At 44.3% G+C, this 26,923-nt stretch overlaps 1 protein-coding gene across 1 annotated transcript; it reads right to left on the reverse strand.

Annotated features, from left to right (window-relative positions):
- Positions 1 to 3,152: 3,152 nt before the first annotated feature.
- On the reverse strand, positions 3,153 to 26,604 carry LOC124141585 (lanosterol synthase-like). Its single transcript, XM_048383247.1, has 18 exons — positions 26,457 to 26,604; positions 23,862 to 24,098; positions 22,091 to 22,229; positions 20,250 to 20,358; positions 19,515 to 19,636; positions 18,857 to 18,953; positions 18,251 to 18,386; positions 17,476 to 17,584; positions 14,650 to 14,768; positions 13,548 to 13,645; positions 12,260 to 12,287; positions 11,621 to 11,677; positions 10,846 to 10,968; positions 8,503 to 8,652; positions 6,909 to 7,005; positions 5,757 to 6,180; positions 3,982 to 4,060; positions 3,153 to 3,549 (listed from the first exon to the last, which is right to left on the reverse strand). The coding sequence occupies exons 2-18, from the start codon at positions 24,051 to 24,053 to the stop codon at positions 3,421 to 3,423; spliced, it is 2,208 nt and encodes a 735-aa protein (XP_048239204.1). The 5' UTR covers positions 24,054 to 24,098; positions 26,457 to 26,604; the 3' UTR covers positions 3,153 to 3,420.
- Between the last annotated feature and the right edge of the window lie 319 nt (positions 26,605 to 26,923).

The following is a 26,923-nucleotide window of genomic DNA, read 5'->3' on the forward strand; positions in this document are numbered from 1 at the left end:
ACAGCAAGCATGGGTTGCTGAAGATCTATACTACCCCGGAATCTTCACGGGTCGGATCAAGTTGGAACATACAATGTTACAGCAGTTGTGACACTTGTGAAAATATGTTACTGCTAATAGTTTGGTTTTCTCTTTCTGCTTGCGATGTTCCAGTCGTTGTAAAGGGTTGCTGAAGAACCAACTACCAACTGAAGAGGTGGTATACAGAATTACATTTGGAACCAAAATGGCTGAGTTATGGCTATAGATGTTGTATTTTGCAAATATCTTGAACATTTTTAGATGTCATCGATGGTGTTAATAATGTGAAGTTTCAGCATCTTTTGTGCTGTGGTTTCTAATCAGATGTCCACCTTGATGAGCACAATGCCATAACCTAGGCTCCCTTGACATTTAGTAAGGCCACACATTCTTTTGTTTTTCGTTTCACAGGCCCGCCACCCCTACTGAAAAGCTGACCACCTCCGTGGTCTAGTGGTAGAGCGTCCGCCCGGAGAGCGGAAGGTCTGGGATTCGATCCCCGGCCACGTCATACCTAAAGACGTTAAAAGATGGTACTTGTTACCCTGTCTGGCGCTCGGCATTAAGGGGCTAAAAGAAGGACTGGTCGGCTCGGAGTCAGTATACTGTGTCTGAGTGGGGTATTTAAGTGCAATAATCTTGGACGCGACGTTAAACCCAATTTCACCTCACCTACTGAAAAGCAGCTGGAAAAGAATAAAACAAAAATATTGATTTTATTATGTCTCCTGCTAGTATAAATATTTTACATATAAATTCCACATCCTAATCACTATCAGTGAGTCAAGAAGCCAGCTGCAGTATTAACTCCACGGCAGAATGACTTTCATATAAATAAATAAATGATTGACATATTTTTATATATATTTTTATTTCGACTGACCTTGTGACAAAAAGCTGGAATAAATGTCAAAAATAAAATTAGAAAAGTGGCCTAAGTTTAAAATATTGAGAGTGTGGTGAAACGTCTGAATGCCCAAGTCTGACATGGACAATGCTTGGACTAAATCAATCTCATTAAAATCAGATCTTAGTTCTCGCTACCGCTACATCCCATTAGGGTTCACGTCTAAACGACCTTTCATCTGACTAATCAGAGCGTCGCTTACCAGATCATGAAAGTGACAGTCGGAATGTGATTTCTTATCATGCAGCCTCGAAAACTTTAAAACAGGTTATTCCGAACGATAGTTATGGGCTTAACAACTGAATCTATACAATCTGGACCATATATTAGCCATTCGAGAATGTTCTTTTGTTCAGGTTCAAATTTTTAAGCGTGAATTTGTCAAAATATGTTTAGAAGCGTAGTCACCAATTTGAAATTAGTGCCGTAAAGCACAAGAAAGCTGTCTTCTGATTGGCTTATATCAACTTCTTGTCAGTAATTCCATTGGTCGGTCAGAGTTCGCGAAAGGTCCGTCTGACGTGACCTGTAATGGGATGTCCTCGGATCTTTGTTTAGCGGCAGCGAGAACTAAGATCTGATTTTAATGAGATTGGGACTAAATACACTTGGTCTGCCTCTGCCCACTGCTGCTGTCGACAACATTCACTCACCATGTCCTTCATTCAGATATAGACCCGACTTACAACCGAATTCAACAAGTCAAGGAACACTCACCATATTTCCATTATTACAAGTTGGACAGTTATGGGCTGGGTGTAAGGTTTGAAATAAGAACAGGGCATATAAGCTGGGCAAACAAGCTGATGATTCACATGAATAGACGGCCTACGAACAGGCCTCTCACTGGGCCGTGTCTAAAAGTAAACTGAATTCAATAAGGCCCGGGCTCTTAATAGAGGAAATACATGTATGATAATGTGCCAACATGTCAGAACATAAATGTTTGGAATCAATGTCCATATCACAGATGCTGAGTCAAAAACAATTCTAGGTCCTCGATCCACTCAGTAACTCAAGTGGGGCGGTCGGGTAGCCTAGTGGTTAAAGCGTTCGCTTGTCACGCCGAAGACCCGGATTCGATTCCCGACATGGGTACAATGTGTGAAGCCCATTTCTGGTGTCCCCTGCCGTGATATTGCTGGAATATTGCTAAAAGCGGCGTAAAACCATACTCAGTCAGTCAGTCAGTAACTCAAGTTATTTGTGCCAATGTTTCAAGTCAGTCCCGAGAAAATTTCAGTATTTCTCGTAGACGTTTGTGGACATAGTGTGAAGGCAGAAGAAGTAGATGTAATGTATATTAAAAAAAGTGCTGTCATTTTGATGTTTCATTTTTTTCAATTTCAAATAATTTCAAATCTATTTCACAAGAGGCCAGTCACATGACCACGAAACCGACTTTGATTAGATTGGATCTAAATGTATTGTTAGCATATACCGTATTTACCTGAGTAGTGTGTCCACCTTGTTTCTAAAAAAACAGCTGTGTAGAGGAGGTGCGCATAATACTCTCCATAACAAGTTTTGATGTTTCCCCAACACCGACATTACCTTAACGTCGGAAATAATGCACTATCGCCACCAGAAGATTGGGAGAAAACGTCTACACAAACACCTGATTGCTTTTCCCAGCTGAGTTTATGAGAAAATACACATGGTAATCTTAATCTTAATCTCTGTATATAAAACGATGCCTAGCAGAATAAGAAATACAATTTAAATGGTAATTCCCCATGTTTAGTGATGTATTTTCTTAAATTTCACATCTATATCAACCAAGTTTGTTCACTGAATTCACTGAAGGGATACAATGTAGTTTTTTACTGCGCATAATACTCCAAAAGAAAATTTTCTCCAAAATATTGAATCCCCAGGAGTGGAGTGAACATAATGCTTGGGTGTGAACTATTCTCAAGAATATACGGTAACACTTATGTACTACAGTTTCAGAGTTCACACAACTTTGTATCCCAGACTATGGTCTGAAAGGTAATTTAAGGTACCGACGTTTACTACAATATCTGAAAAACTATCAGACCTACTCCAGTCAAAGTTGGTATGAGATTATTAAACAGTCATACATAACTAGATATTACATTTAAAGACAATCGGTGCATGAATAAAAAATCTGTCTATTTAGCTATCACTATATTTCATTAACAACCAGACCTGTTCGTCACGGGTGGAAAGAGCATTCATTGAAACAGCCATCTGCATAATGCTACCCCTGCGTCACAGGGCCATATGACACAGTTGAACCAATCAACTCAACTCGAAAGGGTGCACGGGAATCACGCACGCACGAATACGGTGTTAGCGTTGGGCGTCTCGATGTGCGTGATACCTGTGCACCCATTAATTAAAATGTAACATTTTCTCCAATTTCAAATGATTGGAACTTAATTGTAGAAAGATTTCTCGGACCAACACATGGCAAGTTCCAAGATTCGAGGAATTTAAGTACAGGAATCCTTCCAGTGACGTGTGTATCAGGACTTGGCAAGATGGCTGCCAGGGTACAGCTTGCTGAATCTCCCGAGCGTCCAGATGGGGAAGATGTTCCGGTAGCTGGTGTAGCTGATGGCGCAGGATTTGTTGAACACGCCACTGATGTTCTCCTGGAATAATCATTTATATTGCATGATCATAAAAGCCTGGTCGCAAATAATCTTAACCTGGTGACGAGGGATAAAGCATAGGTGTATAATCGTCAACCATACACGTAAGTGAAAAGGAAAACACACATCCCCTAGGAGTGAGTGAGTGAGTTTGGTTTTACGCCCCTTTTTGCCATATTCCAGCAATATCACCGTGGGCATACCAGAAATGGGCTTCTCACATTGTACCCATGTCGGTAATCGAACCCAGGTCTTCAGCGTGATGAGCAAAGGCTTTAACCACTAGGCTACCCCAACGCCCCTAGGAAATGGACCAGACCCACGTAGGCCGGCCTGTACAAGGATTACATTCTTCTGTTCAAATGGTTCACCATGTATAATTATAGAGTTGACAGCACAACTGATTGTAATGTAAGAAGTTGAAGGTCGTACCTGCGGCCAGTCTCCATTGTCCAGTTGTCGGTCCATCAGTAGTCGCACCCCTTTCTCTATCACGTCCACCCCCGGGTATCTGCAGGAGTGAATGAGTGAGTTGAGTTGAGTTGAGATGAGGTGAGTTGAGGTGAGGTTAGTGAGTGAGTGAGTGAGTGAGTGAATTGGGTTTAACGCCGCTTTTAACAGTATTCCAGTTATATCGCGGCGTGTCAGCTTAATGTGGGAGGAAAGCCTGAAGTGATGCAGGTCTCAGACGTTTACCACTTCGGTGAAACCCACGAGCACGGGTATGGTGCTGACAAACCTGCAAACATAATCGTGAGGTGAGGTGAGGTGAGGTGAGGTGAGGTGAGGTGAGGTGAGGTGAGTGAGTCAGTGAAGGTGAATGAGTGAGTTGTATATCTTCATGTGAGTGAGCTGTATGTCTGCATGTGTGTTGGTGGAACAAAGTGTATACAAACCTGTGAAGTATTGATGTGTGTTCAATATACTACATTCTCCCATCAATACAGCCGTTTTGCTCTTTACTCAGTAAAGAATCAAGCAACAGCCTTGTTCACAGGGGAGGGGACCAGCCATTGCTGTCACCAGTGATCACTCAGATTACATCCCACACTATGTACCATGCCCCCCGCCTTGCAGCCATGAATTACTTCATTACTTGACTACACACAGACACATGGAGATAAGTCTGGGACAAGTCCAAATTTACTCCCCAGGTACCCATCCCGTATTACCCGACCCCACCCGGGTACCCACCCCTTATTACCCGACCCTACCCGGGTCCCCACCCCCCTATTACCCGACCCTAGCCGGGTACCCCTCCCCCTATTATCCGACCCTAGCCGGGTACCCACCCCCCTATTACCCGACCCTAGCCGGGTACCCCTCCCCCTATTATCCGACCCTACCCGGGTACTCACCCCCTATTACCCGACCCTACCCGGGTACCCACCCCCCTATTACCCAACCCTACCCGGGTACCCACCCCCTATTACCCGACCCTACCCGGGTACCCACCCCCCTATTACCCAACCCTACCCGGGTACCCACCCCCTATTACCCGACCCTACCCGGGTACCCACCCCCCTATTACCCAACCCTACCCGGGTACCCGCTGTAGGTCTCAAGAGGTAGGTACAGACTGTCCGATTGGGAAATGTTTGATCGTAGCTCTGGTAAAATGTGTTCAGATACACGTATGAAACGATCTGGTGCATGCACTGAAGTTGACGGATGTTTTATTTTTATTCCAACATAGTATGCAAACATTAGTGAATTGAATTGTAGTTTAAATAGATAAATAGATAATTGAGTTTTCGATAATTTTTGTCATTAAACAATATATCACGTGGCTAACCACGGGTCCGGGTAGTCCTGTGGGTACCAGGGTCCTACTCAGTATCCACTAGACCCGATTTCTTTTTCTATCAACATTCTGTAGAATAATTATCTTTTTCAAGAATTTTGGAGGACAATGTACTTCTGTCAGTAAAAACACAGGCCCCCCAGAATAGAAAATGGTCGGCCCATAAATGATAAAGTCTGGTCCAAACAATCCAGTGATTGATATTGTGAAGAACGATCCATGCAGTGGGGTTACAATGACTCACAATCAAGTCTGACCACCCAATTAAATTGGTCGCATCCGAAGACCAGAAAACATTGCTGGGAACCTACTGTAAAACTACCATGACAGCACAGCTTGCTGGAGACTATACTACCCCTTGCCCTCCCCTCCTCTCCCCTCAATCCCATGGGGTTGTACCCACCTGACCGCCATGAGGCCAAGCAGCACCCAGCATGTGTTGACGACCTGGGACTCCCTGCTGGCAACGTACTTCCTCTCCTCACACGACTCAAAGTCCTCGCCCCATCCTCCATCGGAATTCTGCTTCTTGACAAAGAATTCACACGCTCTCCTCACCTCCGTTGGCACATTGTGTTTGTCATACCCGAATCCCATACACGCAAACGCCTCCAAGCCGAACCATCCGCCGTACGTGAAACAGACGCCCCACGACCCTTCCCATGATCCATCAGTCCTCTGTTTGTTACGAACAAAGCTCAGACCATCGTCCAACACAAACTGGATTTCGTCTGCCCGATACTCTGGGTGTTTGTCAGTGAAGTGTTTGAGAGCTTGCATCACGGCAGACGTACATTCCACGTATGTGTAGTCAATCATGATGTCCCCTGGGGAATGAATGAGGTGTTGAATTAGTGTTGAATGTTTGCATCAATAATAGTAATATTCTGAAATTATTGGTTTGATTACATTGCAACAACACTCAACCATCACCTTATCCAAACATCTTTGTCAGGCATGTTTGTCGAGAAAGCTCTGCGACAATTTTTAGTCCTGCTATTATAAATATTAAAGACCAAAGTATATTTCATTGCAACAACATTATACATAAAACAACTGATGAAGTTGATTCAAAGAGCTTTTCTGATGATATTCATCCACTCTGAGTAGGGCACCATAGGCTAAAAAATAAAAGAATTGGTTCTCAGGCAATGCCTTTTGAGTGCAGGCTGGCGGTTTTTGTTGTTGTTTTTTTGCTTGTTCAACTAGTATGTAACCAAATAAACAGTTGTCTACCATCAACCTGGGAGAGCGTCCCTACATTAACAAGCATACAAACTCCTATTGCTGCCATGCCCATAACAAGAGATGCATAGTAAAGCAGTGCAAATATAAAGGGAAGTAACTGAATGGTATATTGGATCACATTGTTTTTAAGTATTAGGATTTTTTAGAATTTTTTTAAAATGGAAATGAAAAACGAAATGTGCAGCGGACTTTACGATGATGCGGACGGTGCCTGAGAACCAAGACTACTATTTTTTTAAGCCTAATAAGCCTTGCAGAGTTATGTCCCTTCGTCTACCGATCATGGGTTCCGGACAGTGGCACCTACCAAACACTTCCGACGGGTTGAGGAGCTCCAGCAGAGTTCCGCCACGCTTCGTCTCGTAGCTCGCGAAGCCCCCATCACCGCACCGCATGTCCAGGAGCTGAATTACAGGAACGTCGGGTTTAGTTGATTGTATGGAGGATAACTACAGATACATGGGAATCAAACGGTTGTGTCTCAGTCTTTTCAGACAACATATTTTGTCACATGTGTTAAGCCAAATGCAATGTTAGCGTTGACCATCCAAATGCAGCTAACAAAAAATCGGCCACTGAGATTATGGTAGACAGAGCCCAGTCAGGTGTGATGGTATACAAGGCATCGATAACCTTCTTGAAGGCTAGAGCTGCTTGCAACTCAGTAATGCATAGTGTTAATAAATTTTTGTGTGGTATGCATTACTGTGCAGCATAGAGTTATCAGCCTTGGCTGGTGAGTGACATGCTTCCATCGCTGTTTCATTTCCAAGTGCAGGTGGACTCACAATGCACTTCACACTTTAAGTATAGAAGCAGCAAGTCTTGTGATCGTTTACGTTCAATGCACATAAATGCCATGGAAACTCTAGAACACCACAAGACATGACTAATCTGCATGACAATATGATTCCTACTGTTAGTAAAGGTCAGAACAGGAAGACTCAGTGAAATGGATTGATACAGACAGAGACACCACTGCCACAGGCTAATTTGCATATCACGTGACCGGACTTTTCTCTTGTTTGTAAACAAACACGCTTTTTCAGAAATCAGTATAGAACGGACTAACGCAAGTATTTGGGGGCGCTTTACATATTGTTTTGCATAACTATATAGATATGCTAATACAACTGCGACAGTGAGTTGCATGACAATATATATTTATGCATCAAAGTGACCGTGTCACTAGCTCTCCGTTGGGCTTCGATGACAGCACGTGGAGCCGTACAACCAATGTAAACATAGGATAACTACGCAAAAAAAAGTAGATTTTTACGTATTTGCATACTTTCTCAATGAAAGTTAACCATTCTTTGACATTTGTTTATGAAAATGTGTAGACTTGTCAAACATGAAACGGATGAAAAGCATATGCAATATCTTGAATGGACTGTGAAAGATGTGACGAATCGTCACATGGCGCTGGCCTGTGGCAGAGGTACTATGCTAGCTGGCTGCCGGCCGCATGGAACTCTGGGTAGGAGAGTGACAGAGACACAGATTTTAACTAACCATTTCAACAGTTAGAGACAAAACCATGGCCAACATTAAAAGAACCTTAGCACCGAAAATTATGCAAAATGTTGAAACAATATTGTTTTGATAATCAAATTTAAAATAATATTCAACAACTCTATACTAACTGTGAGAATCATCCCTGCGTGAAATGTGTTCAGTGAGTTTACTGTCACATGGCAACTCGGGTTCCAGGGGCAAGTATATTTCATGAAGACCACCTCAAGCATATTTCTTAAATTCCCTCAATTTCATTTGCCAATGCTGATGGGCCAATTATGAGCTAACATAATGCTGGTAAAGAAAAGAGTGATTTTTTCTATTTCTTAGTATTTATGGTTAAGCTATGCTGATTAATGATTCCCTCTCACAGCATCACCTACCACGTCCACGGCCTGGTACAGCCTCTCTTTGGGAACATGTTTACCCAGAATGCCGCACTGTTCCTGCAGGTACATGACACTTTTCAGCCCCTCGGCTGTGCAGTCCGAGACAATCCAGCCGCAGTCTACAGTACTGAACGGAAACCCTCCCTGTACAATAAGTCATAAAACATGGCTCAGTGACAGATGTGTGTTTGTTGTTTAACGCTGCACTCAGCAATATTCCAGCTAAATGACGGCGGTCTGTAAATAATCTAGTTTGGACCAGACAATCCAGTGATTGACATCATGAGCATAGATCTACACAACTCGGATATGAAGACATGCATTAACCAAGTCGGCATGCCTGACCACCCGATGCCATGAAAATAAATTCAAACCCGAATCTTCACGGGTGACTAGACTAAATCTGTACAATTAAACATATTTCCTTTCTGTTAATCGCTGAATTAATGTATCATTAAGTTACTGTGCAAACCCCTAGCCTGATATACGTCTTGAAATAACAGTGGGTAGCACAACCTTTGATATCTGAAACTTTGTATCAGCAATATTTCAGTCATACAGAAATGAAAACGGTTTACAGATTAAGGTAAGGTAAGGTGAAATGGGGTTTAACGTTAGATAACATAGATACGATGAATACCCCACTCTGACACAGTATACTGACTCTGAGCTGACCAGTCCTTGTTTTAGCCCCTTAATGTCAAGTGTAAGGCAGGGTAACAACAAGTACCCTCTTTAACGTCTTTCAGAATGACATGGCCGGGGAACGAACCATCGACCTTCCGCTCTCCGGGCAGACACTCTATCCACTACACCACGAAGGCGGTCTCCGGGCAGATGCTCTATCCACTACACCACGGAGGCAGTCTCCGTGCAGATGCTCTATCCACTACACCACGAAGGCGGTCTCCAAGCAGATGCTCTATCCACTACACTAAGGAGTTGGTCTCCAGGCAGATGCTGTATCCACTACACTAAGGAGTTGGTCTCCAGGCAGATGCTGTATCCACTACACCACAAAGGCGGTCTCCGGGCAGACACTCTATCAAAGACACCACGGAGGCGGTCTCTGGGAAGACAATCTATCCACTACACTAAGGAGGTGGTCTCCGGGCAGACACTCTATCCACTACACCACGAAGGCGGTCTCCAGGCAGACACTCTATCAAAGACACCACGGAGGCGGTCTCCGGACAGACTCTCTATCAAAGACACCACAGAGGATTTCTCCAGGCAGACGCTCTATCCACTATACCACTGAGGCGGTCTCCAGACAGATGCTCTATCTACTACACCACAGAGGCGGTCTCCGGGCAGACACTCTATCAAAGACACCACGGAGGCGGTCTCTGGGAAGACAATCTATCCATTACACCACGAAGGCGGTCTCTGGGCAGACACTCTATCAAAGACACCACGGAGGCGGTCTCCGGACAGACACTCCATCCACTACACCACGGAGGCGGTCTCCGGACAGACACTCTATCCACTACACCATGGTGGTGGTCTCTGGACAGACGCTCTATCCACTACACCATGGTGGTAGTCTACAGGCAGATGCTTTATCCACTACACCACGGAGGCGGTCTCCGGACAGATGCTCTATCCACTACACCACGGAGGCGGTCTCCAGGCAGACGCTCTATCCACTACACCACGGAGTTGGTCTCCGGACAGACATTCTATCAACTACACCATGGAGGCGGTCTCTGGCCAGACACTCTATCAACTACACCATGGAGGCGGTCTCCGGACAGGCACTCTATTCACTACACCACGGAGGCGGTCTCCGGACAGGCACTCTATCCACTACACCAGAGACGCAGTCTCCAGGCAGACGCTCTATCCACTACACCATGGAGTTGGTCTCCGGACAGACACTCTATCAACTAGACCATGGAGGCGGTCTCCGGACAGACACTCTATCAACTACACCATGGAGGCGGTCTCTGGACAGGCACTCTATTCACTACACCACGGAGGCGGTCTCTGGACAGATACTTTATCTACTACACCACGGTGGCGGTCTCTGGACAGATGCTCTATCCATTACACCACGGAGGTGGTCTCTGGACAGACGCTCTATCCACTACACCACGGAGGTGGTCTCTGATCAGACGCTTTATCAACTACACCATGGAGGCGGTTTCCGGACAGACGCTCTATCCACTACACCACGGAGGCAGTCTACTGATTACGATCATATCATCAATATTATAATTCCATTTATAGGGTACAAGATTTCATTCACCTGGTGAAAGCTCATGGCGCTCCATTATTACCCCTTACAAAATATTCAAAGCAATCCCCGGGGAGGGGTTTAAAGTTGCGTCTGACCTTGTTCGTTTGGCGGTAGTACTTCCTGTAGTCCGGGGGATTGTCTGGGACTTGCGTCACTCGCAGGAAGTCATGGACCTTCTTCAGGCATGGCTGGAACTCCTTCACGTCTGCCGCACCAGTCTGTAACATGGCAACATATTAAAACATGTCTGCCGTGTCTGTCTGTAACATAGCAACAGATTAAAACATATCTGTCGCCCCCGTCTGTCACATGACAACAGATTAAAACATGTCTTCCGTGCCCATCTGTAACATGGCAACACAGTAAAACATGTCTGCCACACTCGTCTGTAACATGGCAACAGATTAAAACATGTCTGCCGCACCCACCTGTAACATGGCAACACAGTAAAACATATCTGCTAGTTTGTTCTTGTGACTGCACAACTCGAACTGTTACTGTTATTTCAGCAGGTAACCTCACTGTACAATGAAAACACAGCATGCTTATCTCCTAATTTTAAGTAAAAATATTGCAAATATGTCCACAAAATTTATCATGACGTTTGTAATGAAGCTAGTACATCAGTGGTTGTATAAATCTTGAGTCATCACTCAGTATAGAACCAAGTTAGCTGATCGGCCAGTGTCTGTATGTCATGACGTCATGGTCTTCATCGTGACGTTACTCACTTGTCATGTTACAACTGACCCTGTGTAACTTCAGGTTACCCTAGTGAGAGTCAGACAGCAGCACAAGATAGATTCAACAGTTACACCCGACAGGTTCCAGGGAAATAATTCTGTGTAAGTTGACATAGTAAACTCTTACCTCAAGAATGGCTTGAACAGCAAAACTGGCATCCCACAGCTGGGAGCCGTTGGTACCCTGTCAAGTGAGTAAGGGAGTGAAAAACAATGAGTTTGCAATTTTCAGCTCTTCACAGAAATTGTTATGAAAGTAAAACTCCTGCTGTGAAGGTTTCACATTTGCAGACATGTATTTAGAAACTTTGGCATCCTGTGGAAAATCATTACTATCACCTGAGCATGGTTGCTTTCTTGATACGATTGATTGGAAGTTGGTGGGTAAAAAAGAAAACATATTTAACTTCATAGATAACAACTTCTGGTGGTTTGCTGCACTTAGCGACGTTTCCATGTAGATTCTTACTCCATAATGAAGCTGAAATTACACCCAGACTCTAACTTGCCACTCAGAATTACAGACCATCTGTCCCTCGTCAAGTCATGTTGGATTACATGGGCAGATACAGCTTTTTTGAAAAGGGGGGTGCACAATTAAGATCTATTTATTGTCTTTGGTGGTAATTTATACAGAAATAAAGATTTTTTTCGAAATAAAAAGGGGTGGGTGGGGTAATACACTCGGGACTGATCATCCGTAATTCCCCCAAGCTGGCTGGTTATTCTCAAGTTCAAGGTCAGGTTTTAAATTTGAGGAACTTACATTCATCTTCATCCCGTCCAGACCCAACCTGAACAACAAGTAAACAAATTGTAAACAACAACAACAACAACAACAACAGCAGCGGCAACAACAACAACAGCAGCAGCAGCAGCAGCAGCAACAACAGCAACAGCAGCAACAACAACAGTCACAACAACAACGACAGTAGCGGCAACAACAACAACAGCAGCAAACAACAACAGCAGCAGCAGCAGCAGCAACAGCAACACCAACAACAGCAAAGCAGCAGCAACAACAACAACAACAAAGACGACAGCAACAACAACAGCAGCAACAACAACAACAGCAACAACAACAACAACAACGGCAACAACAACAGCAACAACAACAACAACAGCAACAACAACAGCAACAACAACAACGACAGCACATGCACTTATACATAGTATGCTCTGTGTTTAGTGATCTTCCTAGCTGTTGCAATACATATGTACAAAGGCCACAAACTGAGACAGGAATTGGTGCTGGTAACCTTCGATCACTGTGATCGCTTGCTTCGAACATGACACACACTACTGTAGATTACCTTCCTTCAAGACCTGTGAAGATGCGGGGTAGAATAGGTCTTCAGCAACCCATACTTGCCATAAAAGCCGACTCTACGTGTTGTAAGACGCGACTAGCGGGATCGGGTGGTCAGGCTTGCTGACTTGGTTGATGCATGTCATCGTATCCAAATTTTGTGGATGTTTGTCGATGCTCATGATGTCAATCAATGGATTGTCTGGTCAAGACACAATTATTTACAGAACACCGTTATAGAGCTGTAATATTGCTGAATGTGATGTTACATAACAATCAAACAAACAAACCTTCCTTCAAACAATACATCTTGGAGATTCCTGAAGAAAGGGTGTGGCATGAAAGGTATATTTGGATCTGAAGGCCAAATTGCCATTTTCATTTTCCGATGCAAAGTCCTGAAGGTCCACAAAACAAAGATGATTAAGTGCTGTGTTTTACAAAAACAAAGTATGTTAAGTTGGATTCTGTACTTATAGTTAAGTTTTTTTCTATTTTTTTTGTTTGATGCAAAATTCCAGCTACACGACAGCAGTCTGTAAAAAAATCAAGTTTCGACCAGACAATCCTGTGATTGACATTATGAATATCGATCTACGCAATTAGGATACGATGTCATGCATCCACCAAGTCAGCGAGCTTGACCCCCTGATACTGATAGTCGCCTCTTACGGCAAGCATGGGTTGCTGAAGACCTGTTTTACCCCGGATGTTCACTGTTTTATGGGAGGAAGATGGTACCTACCACAGATAATCCTTGACCCTGTCTTGGTGCTGGATGAATGCCTTACACTGAGGGCCCTCCTTGTACCATCGCACCAGCATCTGCATCACCTTGGATACCTAAACAATAATAATAATAATAGCAAAAGAAATCAGTTTGTTTTTACATCCTTCCATGACATTTTAGAACCCTGCTTTCTGATTGCTCTGCCAGTGGTATCAAATCTAGGTTTGACCACGATTTTGCTGGGGACTGAATTACTGTGACGGAAAATATTAATTCAGAAGCATTAATTTCGCAATCCGCCCCTTGACAATTTCAAATACTGATCTTACTTCATTAACATTGCTAAGGTTCAGGTTCCTACAGTATTTACAGCGAGTGTGGCAGCATATTTCAGTGTTCATTTAGGTTGATAAAAGATCAATCAAACACTCAAACAAGTGGAGTCTATTTAAAAATGCGTGGTCGTCTCCAAAAGGGGAGCCATAAACTACACAATCGGCTATCCTTACTCTCAGCATGGAGTGCAGAGTGCTTGTCCGGAAGCACATACAGTTGATCATGTGACTGAATTTAATTTTTTATGCTTAGATGCACATTCAAAAGTCATAAATTTCCTAACAGCGATACGTCTTTCCCTGTGCTGAATATGAGACTCACTGTCATGAAGGTGCTGCTTATTGTGATTGAACACACTTCATAATGCTGCACACTGCTCACTTACTGAGAACACAACCGAAGTACATTGACAAATGTGAAAGTCAAAATAGTGCATGTTGAGGTAGGAGAGATTTCTTGATATTAGAAACCATAGCCCCAACTGCGGCAGTGAGTGAGTGAGTGAGTTGGGTTTAATGCCGTTTGACCAGTATTCCAGTTATATCACAGCGAGGAAAGCCCAAGTGATGCAGATCTCAGATGTTACCACTTCGGTGATGGTGCTGACAAATCTAGCAACATAATCAGGGCGAACCGGGATTCGAACCCACGACCAAAGGTTTCTGGCGGGCCAAAGAAACGCAACTCTGGACAGCAAACTGCGGCACCGTGGACGACTGGGCCATCCGTCAGAGCTGGCTGCTGCCCCCTGACAATGTGGTAGCTTCATTAACAGACTCACTGGACCGATGCTGATTCCCTTTGTGAAACTGTCGTCGGCACAGATGTGTTCGTAACACATGTTCAGGGCCTTCTGTCGCAGAGAGGAGCTGTAGACAACCTCATACCAGTCCAGGAAAACTGAAACAGACAGAAGCTGTAGAAAACTTTGTAGTAGGCGCCTTTTAAAAGGCGCCCAGTGACAGCAAAACAATACAGATTTATGCCAAAAGGTCTGACATTTTACTGCAGGGCTCTGCGTTGTCTTCTCCTCTCCCTGTGCAGTATTCATTATTTACACATTCCAGGAGGCTTCTGACCAGAGTATAAATTCTAAATATAGATAAAACACAAAGAGTAAAGTTTTTATAAAAAGTTTATTTTAACAAAAAAAAAAAACAGGGGGCAAACCTCCATCCACAAAATCCTTCAGCAACCCAAATCCCCTTTAACTAAACCACCCGCTATATTTCAAAATATTTTAATTTATCAAATAAAATCCCACAACAATCCAGTCCAGAAAAACTGAAACAGGAGCTGTGGAAGACTTCATACCCCCTACCCTTCCTTCCCCTGTCACACAAGCATCACTAGAGGCAGGACTTACTGAAAGCCTTGTCCAGGTCACACAAGCATCACTAGAGGCAGGACTTACTGAAGGCGGTGTCCAGGTCACACAAGCATCACTAGAGGCAGGACTTACTGAAGGCGGTGTCCAGGTCACACAAACATCACTAGAGGCAGGACTTACTGAAGGCGGTGTCCAGGTCACACAAGCATCACTAGAGGCAGGACTTACTGAAGGCGGTGTCCAGGTCACACAAGCATCACTAGAGGCAGGACTTACTGAAGGCGGTGTCCAGGTCACACAAGCATCACTAGAGGCAGGACTTACTGAAGGCGTTGTGTCCAGGTCACACAAGCATCACTAGAGGCAGGACTTACTGAAGGCCTTGTCCAGGTCACACAAGCATCACTAGAGGCAGGACTTACTGAAGGCCTTGTCCAGGTCACACAAGCATCACTAGAGGCAGGACTTACTGAAGGCCTTGTCTAGGTCACACAAGCATCACTAGAGGCAGGACTTACTGAAGGCGGTGTTCAGGTCAAACAAGCATCACTAGGACAGGACTTACTGAAGGTGGTGTCCAGGTCACACAAGCATCACTAGAGGCAGGACTTACTGAAGGCGGTATCCAGGTCACACAAGCATCACTAGAGGCAGGACTTACTGAAGGCCTTGTCTAGGTCACACAAGCATCACTAGAGGCAGGACTTACTGAAGGCCTTGTCCAGGTCACACAAGCATCACTAGGACAGGACTTACTGAAGGCCGTGTCCAGGTCACACAAGCATCACTCGAGGTAGGACTTGCTGAAGGCGGTGTCCAGGTCACACAAGCATCACTAGAGGCAGGACTTACTGAAGGCGGTGTCCAGGTCACACAAGCATCACTAGAGGCAGGACTTACTGAAGGCGGTATCCAGGTCACACAAGCATCACTAGAGGCAGGACTTACTGAAGGCCTTGTCCAGGTCACACAAGCATCACTAGAGGCAGGACTTTCTGAAGGCGGTGTCCAGGAGCTGTGGAAGACTTCATACTCCCCTCCCTTCCTTCCCCTGTCACTCAAGCATCACTAGAGGCAGGACTTACTGAAGGCGGTGTCCAGGTCACACAAGCATCACTAGAGGTAGGACTTACTGAAGGCGGTGTCCAGGTCACACAAGCATCACTAGAGGCAGGACTTACTGAAGGCCTTGTCCAGGTCACACAAGCATCACTAGAGGCAGGACTTACTGAAGGGGGTGTCCAGGTCACACAAGCATCACTAGAGGCAGGACTTACTGAAGGCCTTGTCCAGGTCACACAAGCACCACTAGAGGCAGGACTTACTGAAGGCGGTGTCCAGGTCACACAAGTATCACTAGAGGCAGGACTTACTGAAGGCGGTGTCCAGGTCACACAAGCACCACTAGAGGCAGGACTTACTGAAGGCGGTGTCCAGGTCACACAAGTATCACTAGAGGCAGGACTTACTGAAGGCGGTGTCCAGGTCACACAAGCATCACTAGAGGCAGGACTTACTGAAGGCGGTGTCCAGGTCACACAAGCATCACTAGAGGCAGGACTTACTGAAGGCGGTGTCCAGGTCACACAAGCATCACTAGAGGCAGGACTTACTGAAGGCGGTGTCCAGGACACACAAGCATCACTAGAGGCAGGACTTACTGAAGGTGGTGTCCAGGTCACACAAGCATCACTAGAGGCAGGACTTACTGAAGGCGGTGTCCAGGTCACACAAGCATCACTAGAGGCAGGACTTACTGAAGGCGGTGTCCAGGTCACACAAGCACCACTAGAGGCAGGACTTACTGAAGGCGGTGTCCAGGTCACACAAGCACCACTAGAGGCAGGACTTACTGAAGGCGGTGTCCAGGTCACACTAGCATCACTAGAGGCAGGACTTACTGAAGGCGGTGTCCAGGTCACACAAGCATCACTAGAGGCAGGACTTACTGAAGGCGGTGTCCAGGAGCTGTGGAAGACTTCATACTCCCCTCCCTTCCTTCCCCTGTCACTCAAGCATCACTAGAGGCAGGACTTACTGAAGGCGGTGTCCAGGTCACACAAGCATCACTAGAGGTAGGACTTACTGAAGGCGGTGTCCAGGTCACACAAGCATCACTAGAGGCAGGACTTACTGAAGGCCTTGTCCAGGTCACACAAGCATCACTAGAGGCAGGACTTACTGAAGGCGGTGTCCAGGTCACACAAGCATCACTAGGACAGGACTTACTGAAGGCGGTGTCCAGGTCACACAAGCATCACTAGAGGCAGGACTTACTGAAGGCGGTGTCGAGGAGCCAGCTGTGGGGGGTGTACAGGTCGGCCTTGCTGATGTTGTTTCTCTGGGCGGCCCAGTCTATTGTGTTGTAGTCACATGGATACAGCTCCTGGAGTAACCAGTGGGTGCATGTTCACATATAATTCCACAATGCATTTTACAAAGTGAAAAAGTGAGACCTACAATACAGCCACACATCTACTGAGACCTACAATACAGCCACACATCTACTGAGACCTACAATACAGCCACACATCTACTGAGACCTACAATACAGCCACACATCTACTGAGACCTACAATACAGCCACACACCTACTGAGACCTACAATACAGCCACACATCTACTGAGACCTACAATACAGCCACACATCTACTGAGACCTACAATACAGCCACACATCTACTGAGACCTACAATACAGTCAAACATCTACAGAGACCTACAATAAAGCCTCACATCTACTGCGACCTACAATACAGGCACACATCTACTGAGACCTACAACACAGCCACACATCTACTGAACCTACAATACAGCCACACATCTACTGAGACCTACAATACAGCCACACATCTACTGAGACCTACAATACAGCTCCCTTGAACGTATATCAAATATTTTCATTATTTCATTACTGAGGTCAAATACAAACTAAACAAGAATATGCAGACTTAAAAAACAGAAAATAGATATTCCAAAAATGCAGCCAAAAAACATGTAGGTGGACAAATAATGTAGTAACACAAGGGAGGTCACTTGGCAACCATCAGATACCTTTCTCAGTGCCAGAATGAGGTCAGTCTCCTTGGCCTTGACCTTCTCTCCATAGAAGTATGCCATGGGCAGATATACCTGCCTACAGTGGCACCATAGCTTGGAGGGGTGGACAGGGATCCACTCAGGCAGCAGCCTGCAGAACACACACCATCCCTCGGAGTTATAATATTATCTATATCTTTATAGCGCACTATTCAACTTATAACTGCTCAAATGCACTTAGGCCATGATAGATGTTACCATTACCCCGGGCAGTGAATCAATGTGCACAACTCTTCATTTTCAGCTCCCTGGGAAAATGAACCTAAGCTGCCTATGAGGCGCTAAAAGGTTGATAGTTACATTTACCATCTCATCCTACCCGGTACCCATTAATAGAGGCATATTTTGAACAACATATGCCACATGTGCTTCAGTGTGGGGCAGGACCGAAGCCCTAGAAACAGGAACATCTTTCACTTGCATATGACTGGTGTTTGTGTAAGCCCTTCTGAACTGTATTTAGTCTGCTGTTTAACGCTAAAATCGAATATGAAATTAGGTCCCCCTATTGTTTTAAATATTGTCTCATTGTAATTATGTTAATTTATTATGACAGCTCACCACATCTCAGGGAAAAGAGAGTGTAGTCCGTCCCAGCTGTAGACATTGAGGACTGCCAACCAGCACTTGCCCCACGACGGAATAGCAGCAGCTCCCCCTGGTGGAGTACAAAAATACACATGTACACTAGTGACACGAGGAACTCATATAACTTAATCCTGTAATCCCCACTAGTGACATGTGGAATTCATATTACCAAATCCTGTAATCCCCACTAGTGACACGTGGAATTCATATTACCAAATCCTGTAATCCCCACTAGTGACACGTGGAACTCATATAACTTAATCCTGTAATCCCCACTAGTGACACGTGGAACTCATATTACCAAATCCTGTAATCCCCACTAGTGACACGTGGAACTCATATTACCTAATCCTGTAATCCCAACTAGTGACACGTGGTACTCATATTACCAAATCCTGTAATCCCCACTAGTGACACGTGGAACTCATATTACCAAATCCTGTAATCCCCACTAGTGACATGTGGAATTCATATTACCAAATCCTGTAATCCCCACTAGTGACATGGTGGAACTCATATTACCAAATCCTGTAATGCCCACTAGTGACACAAGGAACTCATATTACCAAATCCTGTAATCCCTACCAGTGACATGTGGAACTCATATTACCAAATCCTGTACTCAAATTACCAAGTTCGTGGAGTAGATTCCTGGCAGTGACAAGGTCAGGGTCGTTGGGCGGAACCCCCAGGAGTCGCATCACCGTGTAGTTAAGCGCACACCCAAACACTGTCGGCGGCCCCTCGATGTGGCTGTAATAGGTGGTTATATTACTGGACTGTTTGTTTGTTTGTTGTTTAACGCCACTCTCAGCAATATTCCAGCTATATGACGACGGTCTGTCAACAATCGAATCTGGACCAGACAATCCATTGATCGACATCATGAGCATCGATCCAATTGGAATACGATTACATGCATCAATCAAGTCAGCAAATGTGATCAAACGATCCCCTTAGTTGCCTCGTACGACAAGCATGGGTTGCAGGAGGCATTACATTATCATACCCACTGAGCAGTATTTCATTGGTACTTCATGTTAAACTTTTATACAACTTTAGACCTATCACATGTTTAGAATAGAAGTCATTACTGTTTTTGAATTGTTTTCTGTAGTCAGTGAAACCCATGAAAGTTATGTGACATCGAGGTGAACACGAGGTGAACGCAATGCGATCGTGTGATACTCACAGTCCCCACCCCCCGTCAGGACAGAGGACAGAACGCAAGGCGGTCGTGTGATACTCACAGTCCCCACCCCCCGTCAGGACAGAGGACGGAACGCAAGGCGGTCGTGTGATACTCACAGTCCCCACCCCCCGTCAGGACAGAGGACAGAACGCAAGGCGGTCGTGTGATACTCACAGTCCCCACCCCCCGTCAGGACAGAGGACGGAACGCAGGTAGCGGATCATCTCCAGTCTCTGCTGCTCCGTGAAGGGGGTGTTGGTGATGTAGCAGGTGATCACTAAACCTGCAATATACACACATTGTCAGTGTTTACACGTCATTCTCCAGCAATATACACACATTGTCAGTGTTTACACGTCATTCTCCAGCAATATTGCTGAGAAGGGGTCACCCACTCACTCACTAGCCTGGCATGAGGAAAAGGGGTCACGCTCTCACTCACTCACTCACTCACTTACTCGTCCAATCACTCACTCGCCTGGCATTAGGAAAAGGGGTCACTCTCTCACTTGTCTGGCATGAGGAAAAGGGGTCACTCTCTCACTCACTCACTCACTCTTCCAATCACTCACTCACCTGGGATTAGGAAAAGGGGTCACTCCCTCACTCGTCTGGCATGAGGAAAAGGGGTCACTCTCTCACTCACTCACTCACTTACTCATCCAATCACTCACTCGCCTGGGATTAGGAAAAGGGGTCACTCTCTCACTCGTCTGGCATGAGGAAAAGGGGTCACTCTCTCACTCACTCACTTACTCATCCAATCACTCACTCACCTGGGTTTAGGAAAAGGGGTCACTCTCTCACTCGTCTGGCATGAGGAAAAGGGGTCACTCTCTCACTCACTCACTTACTCATCCAATCACTCACTCACCTGGGATTAGGAAAAGGGGTCACTCTCTCACTCGTCTGGCATGAGGAAAAGGGGTCACTCACTCACTCACTTACTCATCCAATCACTCACTCGCCTGGGATTAGGAAAAGGGGTCACTCTCTCACTCGTCTGGCATTAGGAAAAGGGGTCACTCACTTACTCGTCTGGCATGAGGAAAAGGGGTCACTCTCTCACCCATTCACTTACTCTCTCACTCACCCGTCTGGCATGAGGAAAAGGGGTCACGCTCTCACTCACTCACTCACTCACTTACTCGTCCAATCACTCACTCGCCTGGGATTAGGAAAAGGGGTCACTCCCTCACTCGTTTGGCATGAGGAAAAGGGGTCACTCACTCACTTACTCGTCTGGCATGAGGAAAAGGGGTCACTCTCTCACCCATTCACTTACTCTCTCACTCACTCACTCTCTCACTCGTCTGGCATGAGGAAAAGGGGTCACTCTCTCACTCACTCACTCACTTACTCGTCCAATCACTCACTCGTCTGGCATGAGGAAAAGGGGTCACTCTCTCACCCATTCACTTACTCTCTCACTCACTCACTCTCTCACTCGTCTGGCATGAGGAAAAGGGGTCACTCTCTCACTCACTCACTCACTTACTCGTCCAATCACTCACTCGTCTGGCATGAGGAAAAGGGGTCACTCTCTCACTCGTCTGGCATGAGGAAAAGGGGTCACTCTCTCACTCACTTACTCCTCCAATCACTCTCTCGCCTGGGATTAGGAAAAGGGGTCACGCTCTCACTCACTCACTCACTTACTCATCCAATCACTCACTCACCTGGGATTAGGAAAAGGGGTCACTCCCTCACTCGTCTGGCATGAGGAAAAGGGGTCACTCTCTCACTCACTCTCACTTACTCATCCAATCACTCACTCGCCTGGGATTAGGAAAAGGGATCACTCTCTCACTCACTCACTCACTTACTCATCCAATCACTCACTCGCCTGGGATTAGGAAAAGGGGTCACTCTCCCACTCGTCTGGCATGAGGAAAAGGGGTCACTCTCTCACCCATTCACTTACTCTCTCACTCACTCACTCTCTCACTCGTCTGGCATGAGGAAAAGGGGTCACTCTCTCACTCACTCACTCACTCTCTCACTCATCCACTCACCTGGCATGAGGAAGAGAGGTCCCCCGTAATCCCCCGCCCAGTGACCATCTTCCGCCTGTATTGCCGAGTAGAACTTGACCCCATTGTACGCCGACTGCTTCGCGGACTTCGCCTTGGGGAGGGACGGGGCCAAGTCGGCCTGACAAGGAAATTAGAAACATGATACATACCCCGATACTATGTGTCCCCACTGTACTTACATGTCAAGGTGCGATTCTTTCTTTTTGCAGAAGAATCACAACCCTGAATCATTTGTTTTTAATCAAGGATAGGTGTAAGGTTTATGTTTAAAGTTTGTATTTATTTATCGACTTGATATATGAGTGCACGAGAAGAGCGCGTCAAGAACGATAACTCTAGTACTTTTTATGTGTCTGAGTGAGAGGCACGCTCGTGTCTGTTGTTGTTTGTCAAAATGAGGAGCATATAAAACGATATGTAAACTTTATTTGTGTAAACAATTTAGTGAACATTGTTGTTATTATGACATCTAACGTTTAGAATTGTTTTTTTGGTAAAATGTAATGTTTTTGATAGATTATTTATCGAAATGAAATTTGTGTTGTTAGAATGATTTTTGCATTAATTGACTGCTTTATACATTGTTGTTTTATTTAATTTTGGAGTCAATCCTATCCTTCTGAATGTATCTCGACCGCATCATGGAATAAATACGAGGGTTGGATTGGAATTGTTGTTCACTCTTATTTACAATAGGATATTGTAGGATAAAAACACCTAGCTAGAGGGAACTGTGAATGTTATGCTATTAATAGCCAACTGGGAAAGACCCGAGAATCCGAGCGAGCTGGTTTTTGTAATGTAACATGTATGTATCGTGATACAGGGGTTGTAAATTGTTGAACTGTATCGTGGGCTGCATATCGGGATACACTACCTTTTTCCGTATCGCTACACTATGAATAGAAGTGTTATTTGAAAAATCAGTGTGAATATCGTGTTTTGGGACAGTAAGTGACGCGCACGCATCAGGAGAATGCATTTGGGAACTACCTCAGATGGTCACATGGTTTGTGTGGAAAAGATTCATTAATTTATTGACCCATTACGAAATATGAGACAATTTAAAATGTTAATGTTGCATGTGAAACCTAGTTCAAACTGAAAACAATTTATAGAATCATTAGGAGCAACAGATCTGTACATTTGGCTTCAGTGTTTAACTACTAGGCTGACATTTCTTTTTCAAATCTCTGGGGTAAGTGGTCAAAACTAAATAACCATTTAAAAGATACCTGTCACATGACTGAAATAAAAGATAATGGCTCACTTCACCCTTCACCAACTTTCAATTATTCCTTACGGAAATTCACATTTACTGGGAAGAAGAAACACTGGTTGTCCTGTTATTCCACATTTGGGAAATATTGTTGTTACCGTATTCAACGTAATAAGCACCCAGGACGCTCTCAAAATTAGAAATAGGGGGCTCTTATTAGCATATTATTTTGGTGAGAAAAACAGAGTTGAAAAATAAGTTTCGTGGTTTATGCTGACAGCCTGAAATGTTCATGTACGACATATATTTTTCAAGAATTTAATTGCCCATGATTTAAGGGTGCATATTACACACAAGTGCGTATTATACGTGAAAAAATAGGTCTTGTGTACAGTGATCAATCGGGAGGGTGCCAATTGGGATTGTTCACGAGCCAATATATTTGCAAATATCGCCGTGGGCGCTTATTAGAGCGGGGCGCTTATTACGTTGAATACGGCAATCAAATAAATATACACAAGTACATATTACCGTGTCCAGTCCAAGAGAGTGTTTCTCAAGGAGCGTCTGTTCTCGCTCCGGCACTTCTCCATCTTCAATGTAGTCCCAAGTCTGTCGACCTATCACGTTTGTCAACCGCCATCTTGTCAGGTCTGTGGCGGGGGCTGTCTTGTAGGGGCCGCCTCGGTTCCGCCGCATCGTGTTCCCATACTTGAACGGCATGGTGCTGAAGAGTTTTGATTCCTCTCAGATTGTCAGATGTTGGCGCTGATAAGAAACATTATTTGAATCTTATTAATGTTTTGGGACAGTCACCTGGCATCAGGAAAAGGGGTCACTCTCTCACTCTCTCAGTCACTCTCTCACTCATGTGGCCTTCAATTGGCCTAAAGTGGCCCTAAAAAGTTGCACATGAAGCTCAACACTGCACACTGGCCGCAGTCAGACAGCTCTCTGGCAACTCAAACAAAATCTGAAATGGATCTGAAATGGGGGTGAGGTGTGTTGGGCTGTGGGGGGTTGAGGGGTGTGGAGGTGAAGTGTGTGGGGTGGGGGGAGGGGGAGGGGGGAGGGGGGGGAGACATGTGGGGGGATGAGGTGTGTGGTTGGGTGGGGGATGGGGAAGAAGTGGGGTTGTGGGGATGAGGTGGAGGGGTGCAGAGCTCCAGATAAGCTGTGTATCTGCGTAAAATACACATCAGAAATGCAGAAATATGCAGTAAAATAAAATCCAAGCGTATCAAATACGCAACAAACATTACAGATACGCTACAAAAATAAAACTTGTGCATATCATCAAAATATTGTGAAGTAACCCTGCGTATTTGATTAGCAAATCAGCAACTTATTTTGAAATTATAAACGGGCATTCCGTCAACCTTGCCAAACTCCACGATGACAGTTACATCATGATCATTTGCCTTCACACTTTCTTGTGGAAGTATCGTGGTATTTTTGAGTCCTATAAAGCTCTCGAACCCACATGACACCAGTTTGCTGGGACTAGATGAATAGTGTTTTTAAATATTTAACTTAAATACCCACATGTGTAAAAACTAGTGGGTAACAGAAATTTGAATACCCAGATAGAATTACTGATACCCAACGATTTTAAGATGCATGGGTAAAATACCCACAACACCAAAAGCTTATCTGGAGCTCTAGGGGTGTCGGGTGAAGTGTGTGATGTGTGTAGTAGCATATATATCAAAATGATGCACATCTGCCTAACCTAGCCTACTGACACTATGATTAGCCTAAAAGTTACTTTTACAGGTAAAATGATAATAAACTTAAAAAATATTCATGTGTTGTCATTCATGTATGAAACAGTCTATACTCTAATATAATTACCTAACACCTGTTCCGAGGTGATGACCTCACACCGTCCCATGCATTCTCACAGGTACAAATGTCACATTGTTGCGCTGGTCTCAATATATTGCTGTTAATGTACTTTATAGAGATATGCGTTGACTGGGCAGAACTCAAGTTACAGTCAGTCTACTCCGTATATTGCAAACTGACTCGTGAATATCATAAATCCATCAATATCAAGTATTTTGTAAATAACATAATTAAAATGATGCAAAATTATATGCCTTTTATAAACCATTGAACTGAATTTAATGAAACAACAAAAACACAAAATATTCTTTTTCTTATAGGTAACTTACAGCTGCATCGTTTAACTTCGGGGAGAATCCCTGAAACTATGTACACTTTACTTCACCGTTCAAGTTGTCATGGAAATAATACAAATTAGCATCACTACACAATGAAGCATTAAACATGCTACGTGTGAAATTACTGGTCAAAAGCGTATATATTTACAAACAACTTATTAGTGACCCTATCTCCACCAGTTCATTCACCCAACAACCGCTGTCATATAGCTGGAATACTGCTGAGTGCGACGTTAAACAACAAACAAACAAACATTGACCCAGCAGTGTATTCTATCCGTCAACAGTTAAACTACTCATGTTATACCTGGTTATAGGTTCAAATAAAATATCGCCCCAATATGCATGTACAGTAAACTACGGTTAAAACGACCATGTTTACAACAAACTGACGGTATAATGAACATAGTTTTTGGTCCTGGCCATTTGCTTTATATATGATTATAATGAACTACGGTTTTATTGAACTAAAGTCAGTGGTCCCTTTGAGTTTTTTTATAACCATAGTTTACTATACATTGATGAATGCTTCCAGTTGGAGCCGGATTTAGGTCAAGATCTATCAGGCGCTTTGAATGTTGTATAGATCTAAATGTAAATTAATATTTTAGTAATAACAAAATGTATTAGGCAGGGTTAAGAAATTACTTTCGATTTGGGTTATGAAATTTCACATTTTGAGGGTGTGGATAATATAAATGTTGTCACACCCCAAACCCATTGCCACACCCACCCTCCACCCACTCACCACCCAATAACACGTTCTGTAAACTTATAGACGAGGACCTGAGTATGGCGACCATGCTACATTGCTCAATGACTTTATATTGTCGAGGACTAAACCAATGCAGTAAAATATGAAAATAAGCCCAGCAATGCAAAATCTAATGTTTACAATATAATAAAACAAACAGGATAATACAAACATCAATACTTTTACCTTTTTGAAGGTGATCCTACTTTGTTGAAATGTGACATCGAAATGTAAACACAATGTGGCCGATCCGTCTTTTGAACCTGTCCCATGGTACCACTAATGTCAGCTGATTTTGTAGATCTACTGAACATGCCGCGTGTTGACATAGCATCGCCAGACACACACTCAACCAATCACATCCCGTTAAATGCGGGGAAACACCTGTCCTATTTTTAGAAAGGTGTTTTCTTGCAAAGAGAGGTCACTCTCACTTAATATCCTTTTAGCGGACCACAAGTGATATTTTGATCTCCGTGTAACTGTAAATATTTATAAAGCATAAATGATCATATCTATCTTAACTCTAAATGCATAAAGTACCAGTTTGGGCAAGTCATGTCTAGCATTGTAGCTACTGTTAACAGGAAGACGTGCAACAATTTGCTGACGAAAGTCTATTTATGTTGAAATTTGTTGAGGTCTTTTGCTTA

The sequence above is a fragment of the Haliotis rufescens genome, unplaced genomic scaffold (assembly GCF_023055435.1).
Source record: "Haliotis rufescens isolate VD_foot unplaced genomic scaffold, xgHalRufe1.0.p SCAF_46, whole genome shotgun sequence".
NCBI classification, from domain to species: Eukaryota; Metazoa; Mollusca; class Gastropoda; order Lepetellida; family Haliotidae; genus Haliotis; species Haliotis rufescens.

Bases quoted from the DNA above. Each gene is read 5' to 3' on its own strand.
- LOC124141585 (XM_048383247.1), bottom strand. From the start codon at position 24,053: ATGCCGTTCAAGTATGGGAACACGATGCGGCGGAACCGAGGCGGCCCC. The intron at 17,585-18,250 runs GTATCTGATGGT...TGGTTACTCCAG, and splicing joins TCATTCTGGCACTGAGAAAG to GAGCTGTATCCATGTGACTA. The intron at 14,769-17,475 runs GTAAGTCCTGCC...TGTCTGTTTCAG, and splicing joins GCTCCTCGACACCGCCTTCA to TTTTCCTGGACTGGTATGAG.